Source organism: Montipora foliosa, chromosome 11, assembly GCF_036669935.1.
Source record: "Montipora foliosa isolate CH-2021 chromosome 11, ASM3666993v2, whole genome shotgun sequence".
Lineage (NCBI taxonomy): Eukaryota > Metazoa > Cnidaria > Anthozoa > Scleractinia > Acroporidae > Montipora > Montipora foliosa.
The window spans coordinates 33,770,329-33,785,328 of NC_090879.1; the positions used below are offsets into that span (position 1 = coordinate 33,770,329).

General features: G+C 39.8%; 2 protein-coding genes and 1 long non-coding RNA gene across 3 annotated transcripts in view; 1 reads left to right on the plus strand and 2 right to left on the minus strand.

Annotated features, from left to right (window-relative positions):
- LOC137975828 (uncharacterized) overlaps window positions 1-3,878 on the minus strand; it is a 7,607-nt gene extending 3,729 nt beyond the window's left edge. Inside the window, exons 1-2 of the long non-coding RNA XR_011117644.1 lie at window positions 3,375-3,878; window positions 3,145-3,236 (exon numbers count right to left, since the gene is read on the minus strand). This is a non-coding gene — a long non-coding RNA (uncharacterized lncRNA). The remainder of the gene's footprint in view (window positions 1-3,144; window positions 3,237-3,374) is intronic.
- A 130-nt stretch (window positions 3,879-4,008) lies between these two features.
- Window positions 4,009-9,330, plus strand: LOC137975827 (uncharacterized). Its single transcript, XM_068823022.1, has 3 exons — window positions 4,009-4,286; window positions 7,434-7,580; window positions 8,516-9,330. The coding sequence occupies exons 1-3, from the start codon at window positions 4,013-4,015 to the stop codon at window positions 8,677-8,679; spliced, it is 585 nt and encodes a 194-aa protein (XP_068679123.1). The 5' UTR covers window positions 4,009-4,012; the 3' UTR covers window positions 8,680-9,330.
- A 3,384-nt stretch (window positions 9,331-12,714) lies between these two features.
- Window positions 12,715-15,000, minus strand: part of LOC137977614 (papilin-like) — a 6,373-nt gene continuing 4,087 nt past the window's right edge. The window contains exons 4-6 of the mRNA XM_068824895.1: window positions 14,982-15,000; window positions 13,951-14,121; window positions 12,715-12,840 (exon numbers count right to left, since the gene is read on the minus strand). The exon at window positions 14,982-15,000 is cut by the window's right edge and continues 86 nt beyond it. Of these exons, the coding sequence (XP_068680996.1) occupies window positions 12,830-12,840; window positions 13,951-14,121; window positions 14,982-15,000 (201 nt within the window). The 3' untranslated portion in view covers window positions 12,715-12,829. The remainder of the gene's footprint in view (window positions 12,841-13,950; window positions 14,122-14,981) is intronic.

The window sequence follows — 15,000 nt, forward strand, 5'->3', positions numbered from 1 at the left end:
AGTTCTTTACCTTCTACGTGACAAGATTCCACTTGCTTCGCGAGGATGTGGAAGAGCTCTGTCTTGTTCTCATTCACACGTAAGAAACTCTTCCAGTTCTTCAGAATCTGGGAAGAGGATGTTACCCTTCTACATGTACCAGAGCCCCTCTTCTCTCTGGTAGCTGCCTTTAGACTATCCTGTCGATGAACATCTCAGATAATGTCGACTGTTTTGACTGGTTGAAGCTGTTTCATAATGTATGGCATGAAAACATTGTCTGCATACTCTTGAAACGTTCTTGCGGCCCCGCGCGATTCCAATTGCACCACAACAGCTCTGTCAAGTATTCCAATGTCCACTTTTGGGGATTCGGCAGTCGGTGTAGAATTCTTTTCCATGCACTTTACAAGATCTGACTTCTGGCCTTCTCTCAATCTACTAGCCTGCGCCAGAGATGGGGGCCACGGATGATTCTCATCTTTAAAGAATTCTTGGAGGTTTCCTTCACTACTTTGACAAGCAATGTATAGTCTGGAGAATAGGGCTGCGGCACAATCATCCTTGTAGAGCTGCAACTTGTACTTTCTTGTCTGATTTCTGTTCTAAAGGGCTTTTAAACAATGGAAGCTTATTCTTGCTTATAACTGAAGCCACCTCCTTGGTCCTTTTCTGAAATCGCTCTTGGACAAATGTATTGTACTACTCCTGACCAATGCTTATCACGTTCTTGACTGTTTGGATGACTGCATTTTCCACAATAACTTTGGAGTCTAGTACAAACAGATCTTTGCTGTCTCCTTCAAACGGATTTCCTACCTCCTCAAATGAAGACACCAGGGATGCAACGTCCTTCTCAAACAAAACCTGTACTCATGGTACTTGCTCGTGGTGGCGTGCATCTTGCTTTGTGACAGAACGAATGGATTCTTCAAACTCTTGTGTCATTCTTGCAAGCTCAGGTCCTGCAACCATCCATCGCAATAAAGCGCCAGGGCTTTCAGTTAGGGCGCAGGCCCCACCGGCTCCTTTAACCAAAACGTTAGCTTGCTCATGTGCGTGATCCAGTTCAATGGATGAAAATGCCTGCGGTGAAGGCTCCCTCACTGAACTGTTGGAATACCTTTGGATGTTTGGGTGATAGGGTGCACATGTCTCTGACATGGCCTATTACTTACAAACACTTTTTTTAACTGAAATATTCTACCACTTACTGCTTCTCATAGTCTGTAAGTCTCCTTGTAGTCACGTGATAGACCACGTGGCACACATTATTGAATATTTAATAAGATAAATAAGTTTTATTTGTTCCTCTGATAATCATGACCAAAGACTGTTTATCGTGAAAATTAAAATTTTTACCTGAAAAAAACAATTGTTTTATTTCAGCCTCGTTTTCATGCTGGCTAGAATCATGTGAATTTGGCCAAGCTCATTTATCCTCTTAAAAAGGCGATTCGTCGCTGGCCCTATATCAGAAAATGATCAGTACCTATAATTGTATCATCCTGCCAAGTTCCATGCTTTTAACAAAAAGTGAACGATTTTGCTATTTTTTGGGCTTAACAGCTGGACTATTACAGTCAATGTAGTGTGGAATTTGTCCTGTCTCTTTAGTAGCCGAAAATATGCAGCCAGTTCGTCGTCAGTTATGTAATTGCATGTGAGGCAGTTAGTTCCGCATTTGAACGCTTTCATAAGTAGCCCTCGTTTAGGGTTATACCTTTTAAATATGGCCTCTTTTAGGGGTCAAAAAAGCCCGGGACAATCCCAGATTGGTCTCCTTTAGGGGTTTCATTCATTCTGTGACTCAGGTTCAACTCTGACCTCGGGTCGTATGTGGGCTGAGTTTCAATCGACCTCAACCTGACTCTGAGGGTTTTTCTCCGGGTACTCCGGTTTTCTTCCCTCCTCAAAATCGACTCCCAGTTAATAACATCTGGCTGGGTTTGCGGTGCTCCGAGATCACACATGGCTCGTATGGCGGCAGCCGTGGGCGCCTTCACATGCATTCAGTACGATCCCGCCGAGCCGGTTGATCCTGAAAAGCCCTTGTAGGGAGGGGTCGACTAAGCGCACATTTACATTTATAAATTTAACAGACCTAATGGATGCAACAATAATAAGAACGGTAAAAACGGGAATTATATCATGTAAAGACGAAGAAATATTTAAGTTTCATGAGCATTTCTCTTGTGCTTGCTATCATTAGGGAGTGAAACTACAACAGCTACGGCAACGAGAATGTCACTTGAAAATCATAGCTTTGCGATGTCTTAACAGTCTTAAGAATTTCGCGATTATGTCATCTTGTTTGCGTTGTACAATATTGGCAAAATAACCTATAACTGGATTCGGGTACGAACGGTTTTGAAAGTAAGGCGAGAGGTCCAAGAGAATGAAAGATTCGCTGTTGTATGCTCATGTTGTGTCTTTCGTTTTGTTGTTTTGCAGAGTACGGGAAAAAATGTTCAAAACTCAAAGGGCCACATGTGCACGTGTAGCACGATGCATTTTTCACCTCTAAACAAATAACGAATATTATTGCTTTGAGGCGTTCCTATAGCCGTAGCCATCACCGTTTCTTAAACTCCTATTTTATCTATTGCAAGGGCAGCCTCGTACCCAGTCTCTGTTTAACGTGTTTTGTACATTCTCGTACCCGGAGTCCTCGGGCGTTTGGTCAGAGGGCGAGCGCCCGGAAAGACTCTGGGATCCTCTGGGATAATGGACTTAACCTGCTTTTTTGATTGGCCGCTTGCAAAACAATGGCAGGCCAATAGGAGGTCGGTAAGTAATTCGGAAACCCCTTGAACTTGGAGGGAGATTCAAAATCTAAAACTTGTTTCAGTGCTGTTTTTTTTTTCTACCTCAGAAATATATAAATCACAAAAATAATGAAAACGATGGGGTTTGAATTATGTCTAATACCGCACGGCATTAGCATACTTATACAGTTTAACCATGAAGCTCTTAAAAGCTTGGAAATCCATTCGTCGTTGAAATGGTGACTATAAAGTGAGAAAGGTGCTGCAGGGTGGTGACGTGTGAGACGAAAGGAATGGAAAGGAGTTTGTGGAAAGGAGCTCGAGGTCAAGGTCTATACTTATTCTTCCAGTCTTATCACGGTTACGGTGTTGTACATAATTTAAACAAAACACTGACCTTTTGCTATCTTAAAGACTGTAACTCCTTCCGGGTGGGTAGGTTCAGCGACCACGCCAACGGCATTAATTTCACACATCATTTCGTTCATTCTAAATTTTGTGAGTGAAAAAATAGTAAGAAAATTCACGTGCTGCACGTGCGTTATGCAATTTATCATAATTACATTAGCTTTTTGAAGACAACTTAAGCAAACAAAAGTAATTTTTTTCATTCCCTATATATCTTACCGATGACTGAATGTTTCAGCGAGACGTAAAAAATGTGTTGGATTACGAAAGTGTCTTTTTCTTTTATTCCGCAACTGTTTATTGAGATGGGGTTACCAATTGCCTGTCTTCTGTTTATTCATTTCTTTAATTGACTGCTATGTGATGTGTGTCTCCTTGGACGTACATGTCAACAACCAATTGCTGTAAATTCCGGTTATGCTTTTCGACATCAAACAAAGAGGTCATAGTTTATCAGACTGAAAAGGAAGCAATTTAATAACTTACAGACAGTCATCAAACTTATCAAGATGCTGGCGGGTTTGGATGGGCTCTGTTTCGCCAGTGTGATGTTATAAAATGTGACACAATGAAATATCCAAGAGTGACTAGGGATGAAATTTTTAAGCGTTACCTTAAAATCATTGTCAAGAGAACCCGCAAATCTACATCGATGGATAATCAAGCATGCCATATATTCGCAGACATTTTCATAATTATCAAATGCCACACATGAAGGGAGGTGTTCATAATTTGACGACCATAAATGGATTGACGTCTTGGACGCTCATTTACCAAAGTATTCGCGGTATGGAGATAATCTTTGCCACCTCGTTTTGGATATCACGCCTTGTTTTGACGTATCGGTTACCGCTTTTATGAGCGAAAGACTTGTGAGGGAGATCAGATGTTTCTTGAATGCAACCAGAAGGGACAGAACAGGATCACGCACACAAAATCTCACTGCAAAGACATTCTTGAGCAAACTCTACGTAAGGATGAATCAGGGTTTTGCAAAGTTGTGTTTCGTGCTGGCTGCTGTACAGCTTTTGCCTCTTCGGAATTTAGTTTCTTCATCCAGTGTTTATGTGGGAAGACATGCAGAGGGAACAATTTCCGAAAACGGGAGTTCGGAGAGTGAGGTCTCAGAAGGTGAGCGCTGGGGTAAATTTGATGCTTTCATCGTATCAAGAAGGAACGAAAAAGGTGGATGAGGGCTTTCCTGTCTTTCAATATCAGAAAAATTTTAGTTAGGCTTACCAACCGCATGGGATTTTTTTTCATCAATCCTTATTGTAATAAGAAGGAAATGTACTAAATTTCAACAAACCTATGTACATACTACCTAGGTAGTTTAAAGAATGACTATCCAGTTGGGTCTCTTTAAAAAGGCGGCGCGGTTGTCTAATCAAAAGAAGAATTTGTCATGGCCAGCTGGGAATGGTTTAGCAAGGTAAGAAAAGAAGACCTTAAAACCTTAGAAGACCTTAGAAGTGATATGCAACGCAGGGAGGCTGAGTGAATTTTCACTGACAACCGTGTCAGCTCATGATTTAATCCACTACAAATGAGTTTTTATCAAAGCTCGAATAGGACAGAAAAAAATGTTGGTGTTTATTCAGCGTTCATTCAAGTGTTTTCAATTAAGTGTTAAGCTATTCAGTTAAGGGATGTCACATTTGGTGGTGGAAAGTTCCTGATCTTAAAATGCATATTTTTTTAGTCTGTTGATAACTCCATTTGTTGAAATTACCCCCTGTATTTTAAAGATTAAAATACAAACTTCCTGTGACCAATGATGCGTAATTACATAAGAGAAATTGACACCATTCACGTTTGAGAAATCCGCTTTTTACAATGGGAAAAGTGGTGGAATTAGTTCTTGGGAGGCGTTTTAAGGATACAATAAGAGAACTGGAAATTGGTGTTGTATCTGCTTCCCAAGAATGGAAATCTTTTCAGTTTTTTAAAAACAATCCACAAGGAGAGATCTTCATTTTTTCAAGCTGTGTGTTCAGAATCCAAACTATTTGCGATATATCCTAAAAAAGAAAACGGGGATTCTTCTCGACACAAGAATCCTTTTCAATTAATGCTAGGCTCATTCGGAATCTTTTTTAAGAGAATCTTTGACGCATTAAGCTGATGTGTTCAGAATACGTGCAACTGACCGGACGACCTTGTTGCGGTAAAAGAAGAAAGTCCTGCCCCGAACAAAACTGGCTGCCAAAAGCCTGCCTTACGGCAAGCACAAAAACCTGGCACTGCACTCCGAAATCTCGGTACCGTACCTATGTTTTTCGGGTATGGCACGGTAATTTTTCGTGTGTAAACAGAACAAACAGAAGGCATATTTAGGCACCCATGCTAAAACGATCAGCACTCCTAATATTGGTACCGTGCCAACTTTGTGCGTGTGTATAACAACAAATATACAAGAAAGGTAGGAAGAATGTAGGAAGGAATATTTTCATCATAAGGCCGCCAGAAAATAAGAATATTCTCAAAGTTAGTTGGGCATCACAATGTACAGAGATTGAAAATTAGAATATTTTGGCATTTCCCTTTGGACTTACAAGTTCATTTTTCAAGGCAAGTTTTCTTTGCCAAGGCTATTTATCTATTGTTTTGAAAGACATAAATGTAAAATAGTATAAATGTCGATGCATTCAATAGTAGGATTTAATAAATTACGAAAAAGCTTTGTCGGCATTACATGAAAGTTTATGGAATATAGAGCTTTGCCCCTACAAATTGTTACGTTCTTCTGGGAGGCCAAGTGACGTATTGTCAAATAAAGGATTTCAAAACGTTTTATCTTTTGAAGTTGCTTCTTTATATTGTGGTAAGAATTGGAATCCCCAAAACGTTTGTTCGCTTTTGCCATCAGGGTCTCTTCATCGATTAATATCTTTTAGTCTTAAGACGCTGGCGCATCATTTGGTGTTATTAACGGTAGGTCTCTTCAACTTGTCTTATTAAAGCTTTTCTTGTGAATTCCTTGTTCGTTGATCAATTTTTACATAACGTCGTGTGGCGGATTTCTGCTTGTGTCAGTTAAAGCTGTAAATTGGGTTCTCCGTCAGTTTTTCCATGGGATCAGCCTACACACTTATTGACAGAGCACTTAGTATAGTGCATTGCAAAACTAGATTAGACTAACACCTTACAGAGTCATTTAATAGTTTCATAATTTGTTGCCGTGTTTCCTTTATCGTGTACACAGAATTTGCAATCAACGTCTTTACGAAGGTTTTCTAAAGAGCAGTGTTAAATAATGCAAAATGGCAAAGAGTTCGATGCTTTGGAATTTCGTGCATCCTTTGGGTAGATCTGCTTATTCTCTCGCACGTTAATTAACTCAAAAAATCCTACTACTCTCAGCTATGCTTTCATAATCAGTTTAATAGTACTTATCAAGAAACAGATACCGTAGTCGTGACAATCTAGTTAAGCTAGTAAATAGACATCACGAAAGATCTGTTTATCACAGAATAGCTGACAAAATTCTATTTTAATCTCAGTGATTCAGGCACCTTCCTGTTTGTCAAGATTTCGCGGAAATGGAGCAAAACCATGAAAAACATTATGTGGCTTATCGTCTCCAACGTTTTCTGATCGAGTGTCCTTGTCTTCATCAAACGAAGATCGAATATCAAAGGACCCAGGAAACGAAGACCCTCCCCCCGGAAAAATAACATATCAAACACATCGTTTTCCGATTTTTTTGTTGTTCAGAATGGCCGATGATCGAGCCATTTCAGGTAAATTGCCACAGTGGCTTCGTTTTCCACAAACCCAGACTTACATATGAAAAACGAATACCTAAAACAAAGACCCAACGACAATTTACAAGAAATGACTTTTGTCGCACTTCAAACAACAGGAGTAAAGTGTTTTCCTAGAGGTAGTTAGATATAATACTTTATCAGGGTCCTCCATTCTCCGGGTCTTTAACCTTTTCGGTCGTCGATCTTCAATTTTTTTCTTTTTTTTTCCATGTTTAAGCCTGAATGACGTTGTAAATGCCATGGTAAAAAAAAATCGCCTTTTTAATTGGAATGTCCGCACTTCAAGCTAGGCATCCTTATCGGAAAAGCTCTTTGTTTAAAATATGTTTAACCTTAACAGTTTAAAGGCCGGACCAGCAAACTGAAAGAAAAGATGCTCTGTGTTTCATGCCGGTCCTAACAGAGGGGGTAAATCATGTTAATTTATTAAACGACAATAATAGAAAAATACTGAAAAATGTATAATGAAAGAAGGATAAACTTTATGAACATTTTTTTATCGTCGTAGTGAACACGTGTGAAGATGGCAGCCATAAAATTTGCCGGAGAATTATAAACCTTTATGGAGACAGAGCTTGCACTGACATCGAGGACAAAAACCTACAGCATACTGTACAGATGGTCTGTCAAGCAACTTGCGGATTCTGCACTAAAGGTAAGTTTATTACCAGCAGCTGATATGATAGATGCGTTAGTTTGCTCGCACGTTCGCACCCTGCGAGCAGAGCCTCTCTCAAGGGGGGGCAAGAGAAGCTCTGCAGAAATCGTGTCAAGTCTTTTAATTTGGGCTAGTCGTTGGGTGCTCCTGAAGTTTTTCGCCCGTGTGATGAATGAGCCGTCTCCATTCTGACCAGTTAAAAACCCTTTGGAATTCCATCGGAAAAGTATATTTTAGAGCATTTTTACAAGTCGCCTTTCAAAGTAGTCTGGGCGACTGAAGGGGAAAGTTTACTATTACAGAAGAGCTTTTACTGATCTGTGAACCATCAAGTAATCGAAATTTGAATAATTCAGCAGCTTTATCCAATAAAGTACAATGACACCACCATGTCAGCAAGGAAGAGGTTCTTGCTTAGATTTGAAGCCTTTGAGAATTCGTGTAGCGTGGGTTTAGCCTAGCCGTTTCTCATCATCGGAAAGATCTCAGATGATCAGGAATCCTCCGTTTCTCGATCGTGTCAGACTCTGCCGTGATATCGGGAAATCCCGGAGTTATTTGTCAAAAGGGGGCTGGCGACTGGAATCATCGCCGACCATCGCAAAAATCTGTGTTGTGTTGGAATTGAAACACTCCAAATTTTTCAATTTGTTAGAGACCATCCCAGAGTATTGATGCCTGGATTTCCAGTTTTAAAAACACAAACGGCTTTAGGTCATGTGTCACGGATGGATAACGAAAAAACAGCAAAAGCTTTCTGATTAGTAAAACATTAAATAATGAAGCACTTATTCCACTATGATTAATATGGGCTGGCGCTATAATAAGGATTTGACCGCTCATCAGGGGACAGGTCACTTTAATTCCTCGGCGGTTCATCAGCATTTCTTTTCCTTAATTTGATACATGCTTCTTTTTTTTTTTCTGATCAGATTGTGAGGATCAGTTTGCAGACCTTTGCAAGGAATACCAAAATTTCTGTGGAAGAGAAGGGGATATCGGAGGTCTGCTGGCTGAAATCTGTCCCAAGACCTGCAACAAATGTCAATTAAGAGCGAGTTCAACAGAGAATAATGTGGTCGTTATTGAAGGATAAAGACAGTACTTAACGCAAAAACCTTAAAAACAAGACGTGTGAACTGCGATTGGTAGCCTGTCATAGTTGATTCTTTCGGGAGTTAAAAGAAAGTGTAATATGCCGAGTGTGGTCCCGTCGATCGCTAACTTTTAGCGTTTGCTTGAGATGTTCTAAAAAAAGAGATATTGAAAGCAAGAAGTGAAACGCTAAAGAACGATTCAAGAACGCTGTCAAGGAAAGCTATTGGCCGAGAACAATACACTAATACAATCGCTTTGCGCGTAGATTGGACACTGACATTTCGGGAGATTAATTTCGATTCCTCTTGCGATACTCAGAGATTAGCAGTGTTACCGGGATTTTTGTATGAAAAGCGTTGCCATTCCCTTTTCAAATTTCACGCTCCACAAGCCACGCGTTAAAAAACCTGTCAGTTTCTACTTACGCACATCTCAGCAGTTCTCCGCTGTCTTCTGTCAAAAGAAGAAGACGGAGAAGAACCGGTGGAAAACGCGAGCACAGAAATCTGAATTTTCCGTTTGTCTTGCCACTTGTTACAAATGCGTAAACTTAATTGGATATCTTTGCATTCAGAATCTACACTTTAAAAAAAGAAAAAAATTCGGGTCGCAAAAATTAACATTTGGAATAAAATATGACCTTGCTTTTTATTGTGCCTTGTAATTATTGTTACAGATAAGGTTTTTGCTGATTCAAAAAGTTTTAGAACACATGAGTGAGTCAATTGTACCGTGTAACGTGTCAATAAATAAATAAATAAATAAATAAATAAAGAAGTAAACAAATAAATAAATTAATAAATTAATAAATAGTGAAAATTTACAAAAGGCATCCTATTTCTAGATTTGAAAAGATTCTTTGACGCTATTGAACATGATATCTGTTAGGACCACTTTTAAGTGCTTTAAAAGCATTATGGGGTCACGTCTCAATATCTCCGCCATGTTGGATTTGATCCCCACCCGTCGACGGTGATAAATAAATGACCATAGGCTTCCCAGCCTTCCTTACATAGCGCGCCTTCTGCCAATCTAACTGGCTCGGTCCTATCTGCGTGACCATAGACAAGTAACTCTTTTGGATGGAGTGCAATTTATTCTCTGTAATCTGAGATGTGGACCTCCACAGACTTCTATTCTTAACCGCGTGTGAACGGTGTCTGACTGGCTTCAAGTGACATAGATTTGATTAACCGATCGAGTGGTGTAAAGCTGATCTTAACAGTAACTTGTCATAAATTTGGGATGACTTTAGTTGACTCCGTATTCAGAGCATGTACTTGGTCTTCTTGACATTCAAAGTGTACTTTTTTGCTACCAGCAGCCATGATTCAACTGATTTCATATCACAATCACAATTCATGTTATGTTCAAGGACACATGGGTTTTCTTCAGACAAAGAAAGTGTATAGTATCACCTGCAGACATTCTGGGTTTTGGAAACAAATTGTATGATGAAGGCCGTTGACAAAGGACCGCAAAGGCCGAAAATGATGCCAAGGGTTAATTATAAACCTTCTATTTACACGACACCGATCGAGACTGAATCCGTGTCGATTTAAAACCGGTGCCAAAAGTGGAGCGTTTTCAAAACGATGCGGTTTCATCTGTCGTGTAAACAGCGAAACCGCATCGATTTGAATATGGTTACTATTTTGGCGCGAAATTTGTATTGTTGAATTTAGCAAGTAGTGCAGCGCTCGCTTATACCAACATCACGACTTTGATTTTCTGGCGAAAACGGCTTCATGTAAACACTTCCAAACCGCATCGATTTTGACGTGGTTTCAAAGTCATGAAACCGTGTCGATGTGAAACCGCGTTCGTGTAAACGCTGCCTCAGTCTCACGTGGCCGTCCACAAGTCTCAAAGAGAATTTTAGGAGCTCTTCCCGTCTTGCGGCGAGTAAGTTCGTGCCACCAAAAATTAACACAGAACATGTGCAATGCAGGCTGGTGAAGCCCTATTTTTAATTACGGCAGTCCTGTTTAGGACACCATCAGAAAAGGATTATCTGACAAATTCCAAAAGGTACAGAATGGACCTGCTGGGATTGTTGCCTTTCTAGTTATAAGAATCACAGGGGCACCCAACGAATCTGTTCCTCACATTATCTGTTCCCCAAGGATTCTTGCTGGCTGGCAAAAATACAGGTGTTTCGATGAGCTGGCTGGGAAATTTTGTTATTGATAGAGGTTTTGCCTGGGAATTACTGACTTTTTCTAGCATTTCAACCCGAGCTGGCTGTAGAAACTCTGAAGACTGAGGACGACTAAAAAAAAAAAAAAAAAACCCCTTCCCTCTCCCAGAGAGTAATCACAAACATACGACGGCTGGTCAGAGTGATTGCGCTAGCGGAAAAAACCTGTTTTGTCCCGGTTTGGTCGCTTTTGTTCGGTCGTTTCGGATCGAGGGATTTGAAAGCGTGCGGAATTCCTGGCTGGGAAATAAATTTGATCAGCTGGCTGGGAAACCAACCAATTTTATCTAGCTGGCTGGGAAATTTCTTGTGTGTCTTGCTGGGAAAAAGGAACAGATAATGTTTTCCCAGCAACAATGAAAAACACCTGAAAATGCCTTAATAACATTTATTTTCATTAACTGTGGCATAATAATACATTTTACAACAAATTGGTCGTTGGGTGCCCCTGGAATCACCCAAGAGATATGTTGGATGAACTTTAAAAGTTAAAATTGAAAAGACTAAAACAATCCTACTCCACCGCACTTGAGTCGGAATTTTATGAGTGTGTCAAGTAAACATTGCTACGAGCTTAGCAACCCCCACTCAGTTGTAATATACCCACAGCAAGACCTAAGGGCGCTTTCCTTTTGTCAGACAGAACTGGCCGGCCAGACGCGTCCGTTTGCAAAGAAAATTCAACAATTTGGAGGAACACTTCCATGATAATCCCTCGCATTCTTCTTCTTCTTCTCCTTGAAGTGTGTTAATTTGAATGCGTCGTGGAATTAGCCCTTCCAAATGTCCTGTCCGGTCAGTTCTGTCAAATGGAAAGCGTCATAAGTCTGCAAAAGGTATCCTACGCTACAAGAGATCTCTTCTGTGGAACACGATTCTCTTCGATATCAGGCAATGTATCAGTTTAAACAGTTTTAAAATTTCATGGAATGGGAAAGATTTTTTTTATGACTATTTCATTCAGTGGAAGTTGAGCGACTTCATGGAAGACTCGATTTCCTGTTTAATTAAACAAACGCATTCACGCACTTGAAGTTGATACTTATATAAGACGATTTGGTGGTTTTTAAGTTGCTGCATTCTTCGATGGATTTTTGGGAATAAGCTGTTCCTGTTTGTATTACTTTTAATAAACCTTTTAAGAATTGGCTAAAATCTGTGACAAGGAAGCTCAATTTACAACCTTGTAGGGTATGGTTTACTTTACCATCGTGCATTTCAAGCGACGGCTACTTGAGCTCCATCAGTTGATTGGTTGATTACCGTTCACGGCTCGTTTCTTTAGCATCCTTTTTCAGCCCTTGATGTTTGACGCTGGACGCTTTCAAATTGTGTCACGGTTGTGCCGCTACCGGTGAGGGTCCAAGACACCAGAGCCCGGTTGTTCGAAAGCCGTTTAAATTAATCCAGGATTAGCGTAAACTTTTGTTTCATGTTTTCAACTTTTTGTTGAAAGTTTCTTCACTTATTTTTGTTTTAGAAGATTGACTTCTTCTAATGTAAAGTTTTGCCGAATATCAGCGTTGAACTAAGTCAGCATTTGAGAGTAGAGAAATAAACTCCTTGGTTAATTTTTAATCTCGGATTAGCGTTAATCGGCTTTTGAACAACCGGGCTCAGAAGATTGTACCTCACCGGAGGGGTGTAAAAAACAAACAAACCAATTTACAACCATAATCGGGTGGCATCATGAGTTTTATTTACATTTGTATAGTTTGTACGAAAATAAATAATAAATAAGATCTAAGGAGAACAAAATTGTTTTTTGACAACAATGCCAAGTTCGCTAATTTTTGAACTTCTCTTTTTTTCCTTGGATAAACAAATGGAGTGAGCTGCTCGGCTTCCGGCATCAGGGACGTTCGTTTTTGAGATTCTTCGGTCCGCCATGCTTCTTCAACCGTCGAGGCTTCGATACACCCTCTTACATATTGGAAGCTATTCGAATTTAGAGCCTTCCTATAAAGCAAAAAACGGTATAAAAATATGTCATACATAAATGCAACATAGAAATAGGAAAGGGTATAGACCTTACGTTCATAAATGGCGGTCACATTTATAATTCTTTTGTCCGAGTGCAAATTAGCCTACCAAGCCTCCTTTTAGAGCAAGAATTCTTTTCAATTCACTGTATGGTATCGAGGCTTCTTGGTAGGCTAATTTGCACTTGGACAAAAGGGACATAAATTGACCGCCATTTATGAATAAGGTCTATAGGCCGATGACTTTTTTCTCGGAGTGAAGCGCTTCCCTTTCGCAGCGCATTTAGGATGTGGTACAGCTTTAGTCTAAAGCTAAAACGTGAATGGCCATATTAACAGTTGCTCAAAATGCTTTACCCCCTACTTGAATCAACAGAGAGCTTTAGATTCTAGTACGAGAACGACTACGAGTACGAGATTTTCGCATAGAACAAAGGTGAGCGCGCGCAAACCAGCGTCATTTTGGCGGGAAAAACGTGAAGCCGTCGTCATTTTAGTACAAGGTTTTGCAAAAATGTCGTCGAATCAAAACAAGTCAACAACACAGTAGCAGTTTTGGCATTTTTGATGAGCAAAAGGCTCAGTTAACAGCAATAAGAATAACTGAGCAACCTATACTGCTAACAAAGAGTAAGATTAAGCGTACGGGTTATAAATTTCCTTAGTATTCTCGCTAAAAACGGGCAGTCAAAACTCGTTCTCGTCCTCGTCGTAGAATCTAAAGGTCACTAATGTCGGGGACGATGAAAGAAGCATAAGATGCAGGACTTGAGGAGCAACTCCACGGCTGCTGACTCAGTTTATCATATCGTAACATCCTATAAATCTATGCTTATTCAATCGAAAGACTACAGAATGGTGCTCATTTCCAGTACTGGGTATCCTGTCTCTTTACATATGATTCACAACGACGGAAGATTACAGAGCTGTTGATCAATATCATCGAGTTATTATGTCACTACAGATTCACGTTGGATTTTTTACGTAAGGTACCCAAATAATCAGTTTTTATTGAGTAAAAAATTCATAGATAATTAAGAGTTCATTTGAGAGAAAGCACATTGACAGAACATCCAAATAAACTCACTTTTGAAGGCAGATATGTCCAACTTTGTCTCACCATGTCGACACTGACCACATGTGACTGGACAAGAATATCTATACTTTTCAACCACGCTTTCCTTGACAAATCTGTAGGCATCAGGCTTACAGTAGTCTTTCCATAAACTACATACTCTATGATAAAGATTCCTGCAAACTGGGCCAAAGAAAATGAGAATGATAATTTGGTTATAAAGACATTTGAATTTGTTATCACAACTTCGCATATGTACCATGAAACTGAAGGAAGATAAATAAATTTGACTATTTCGGCATTTACAAAGTTTCTACTTGGGATCGATGCTTAGGTGAATACCACAAAGGCAAGGTAAAAAAAATATCGAAATTAGGGGCACAAATCAAATATTCGTTTGTCACGTAAACTCTAACAAGCCTTTCTAGCTTCCCTGCCATGGGCAGAATTTCAAACTTGAGGCAAGTAGGGTTAATTAACATAAACATGTGAAAGAATAATAATACAGGCTGCCATTTATAAAAGTGGTCTCCATCCGTCGTTTTATTTCGTCAAGCGTCAATGAATTTTAATGTACCAGAAGTAGTCTTCGCATGTGCCAAGTTTCAAGTCCTACTATAAGAAACAGTGACAGTGATTGTATCTATTGTCAATTCGTAGCTTAAATCTCAAGCGTGCGTTGATGTAAGTGTTGGAGCAGTCTTTTTAACCCCGGTGAAAGTAAATTGTGAAATAGAATCATAGTAAGTCAAGATTTCACTAAAAGACTCTTGAGACATGCGCATTTCCTTTCAACAATCTTCTTCACCTTCTCCCCTAATTTGCAAAACTGATTTCTAACTTCAGTTAATCCTCATATTTTCTATGACTTTTCTCAGAGGTCAACTGAAATGAAGCGTATTCTGGTTTGTCGCGCTATGAAGTCTCTTGACCGGTAGATTGTGATGGTTCGATTTCTTCACCAGAAGTTGACCATGCAACCGGTTCTTGTTCAAGCTCAAACTCTTGCGGAACCCATAATAACGTGCATAGTATTTCCCTACCTCTGCACCCCGCACCATT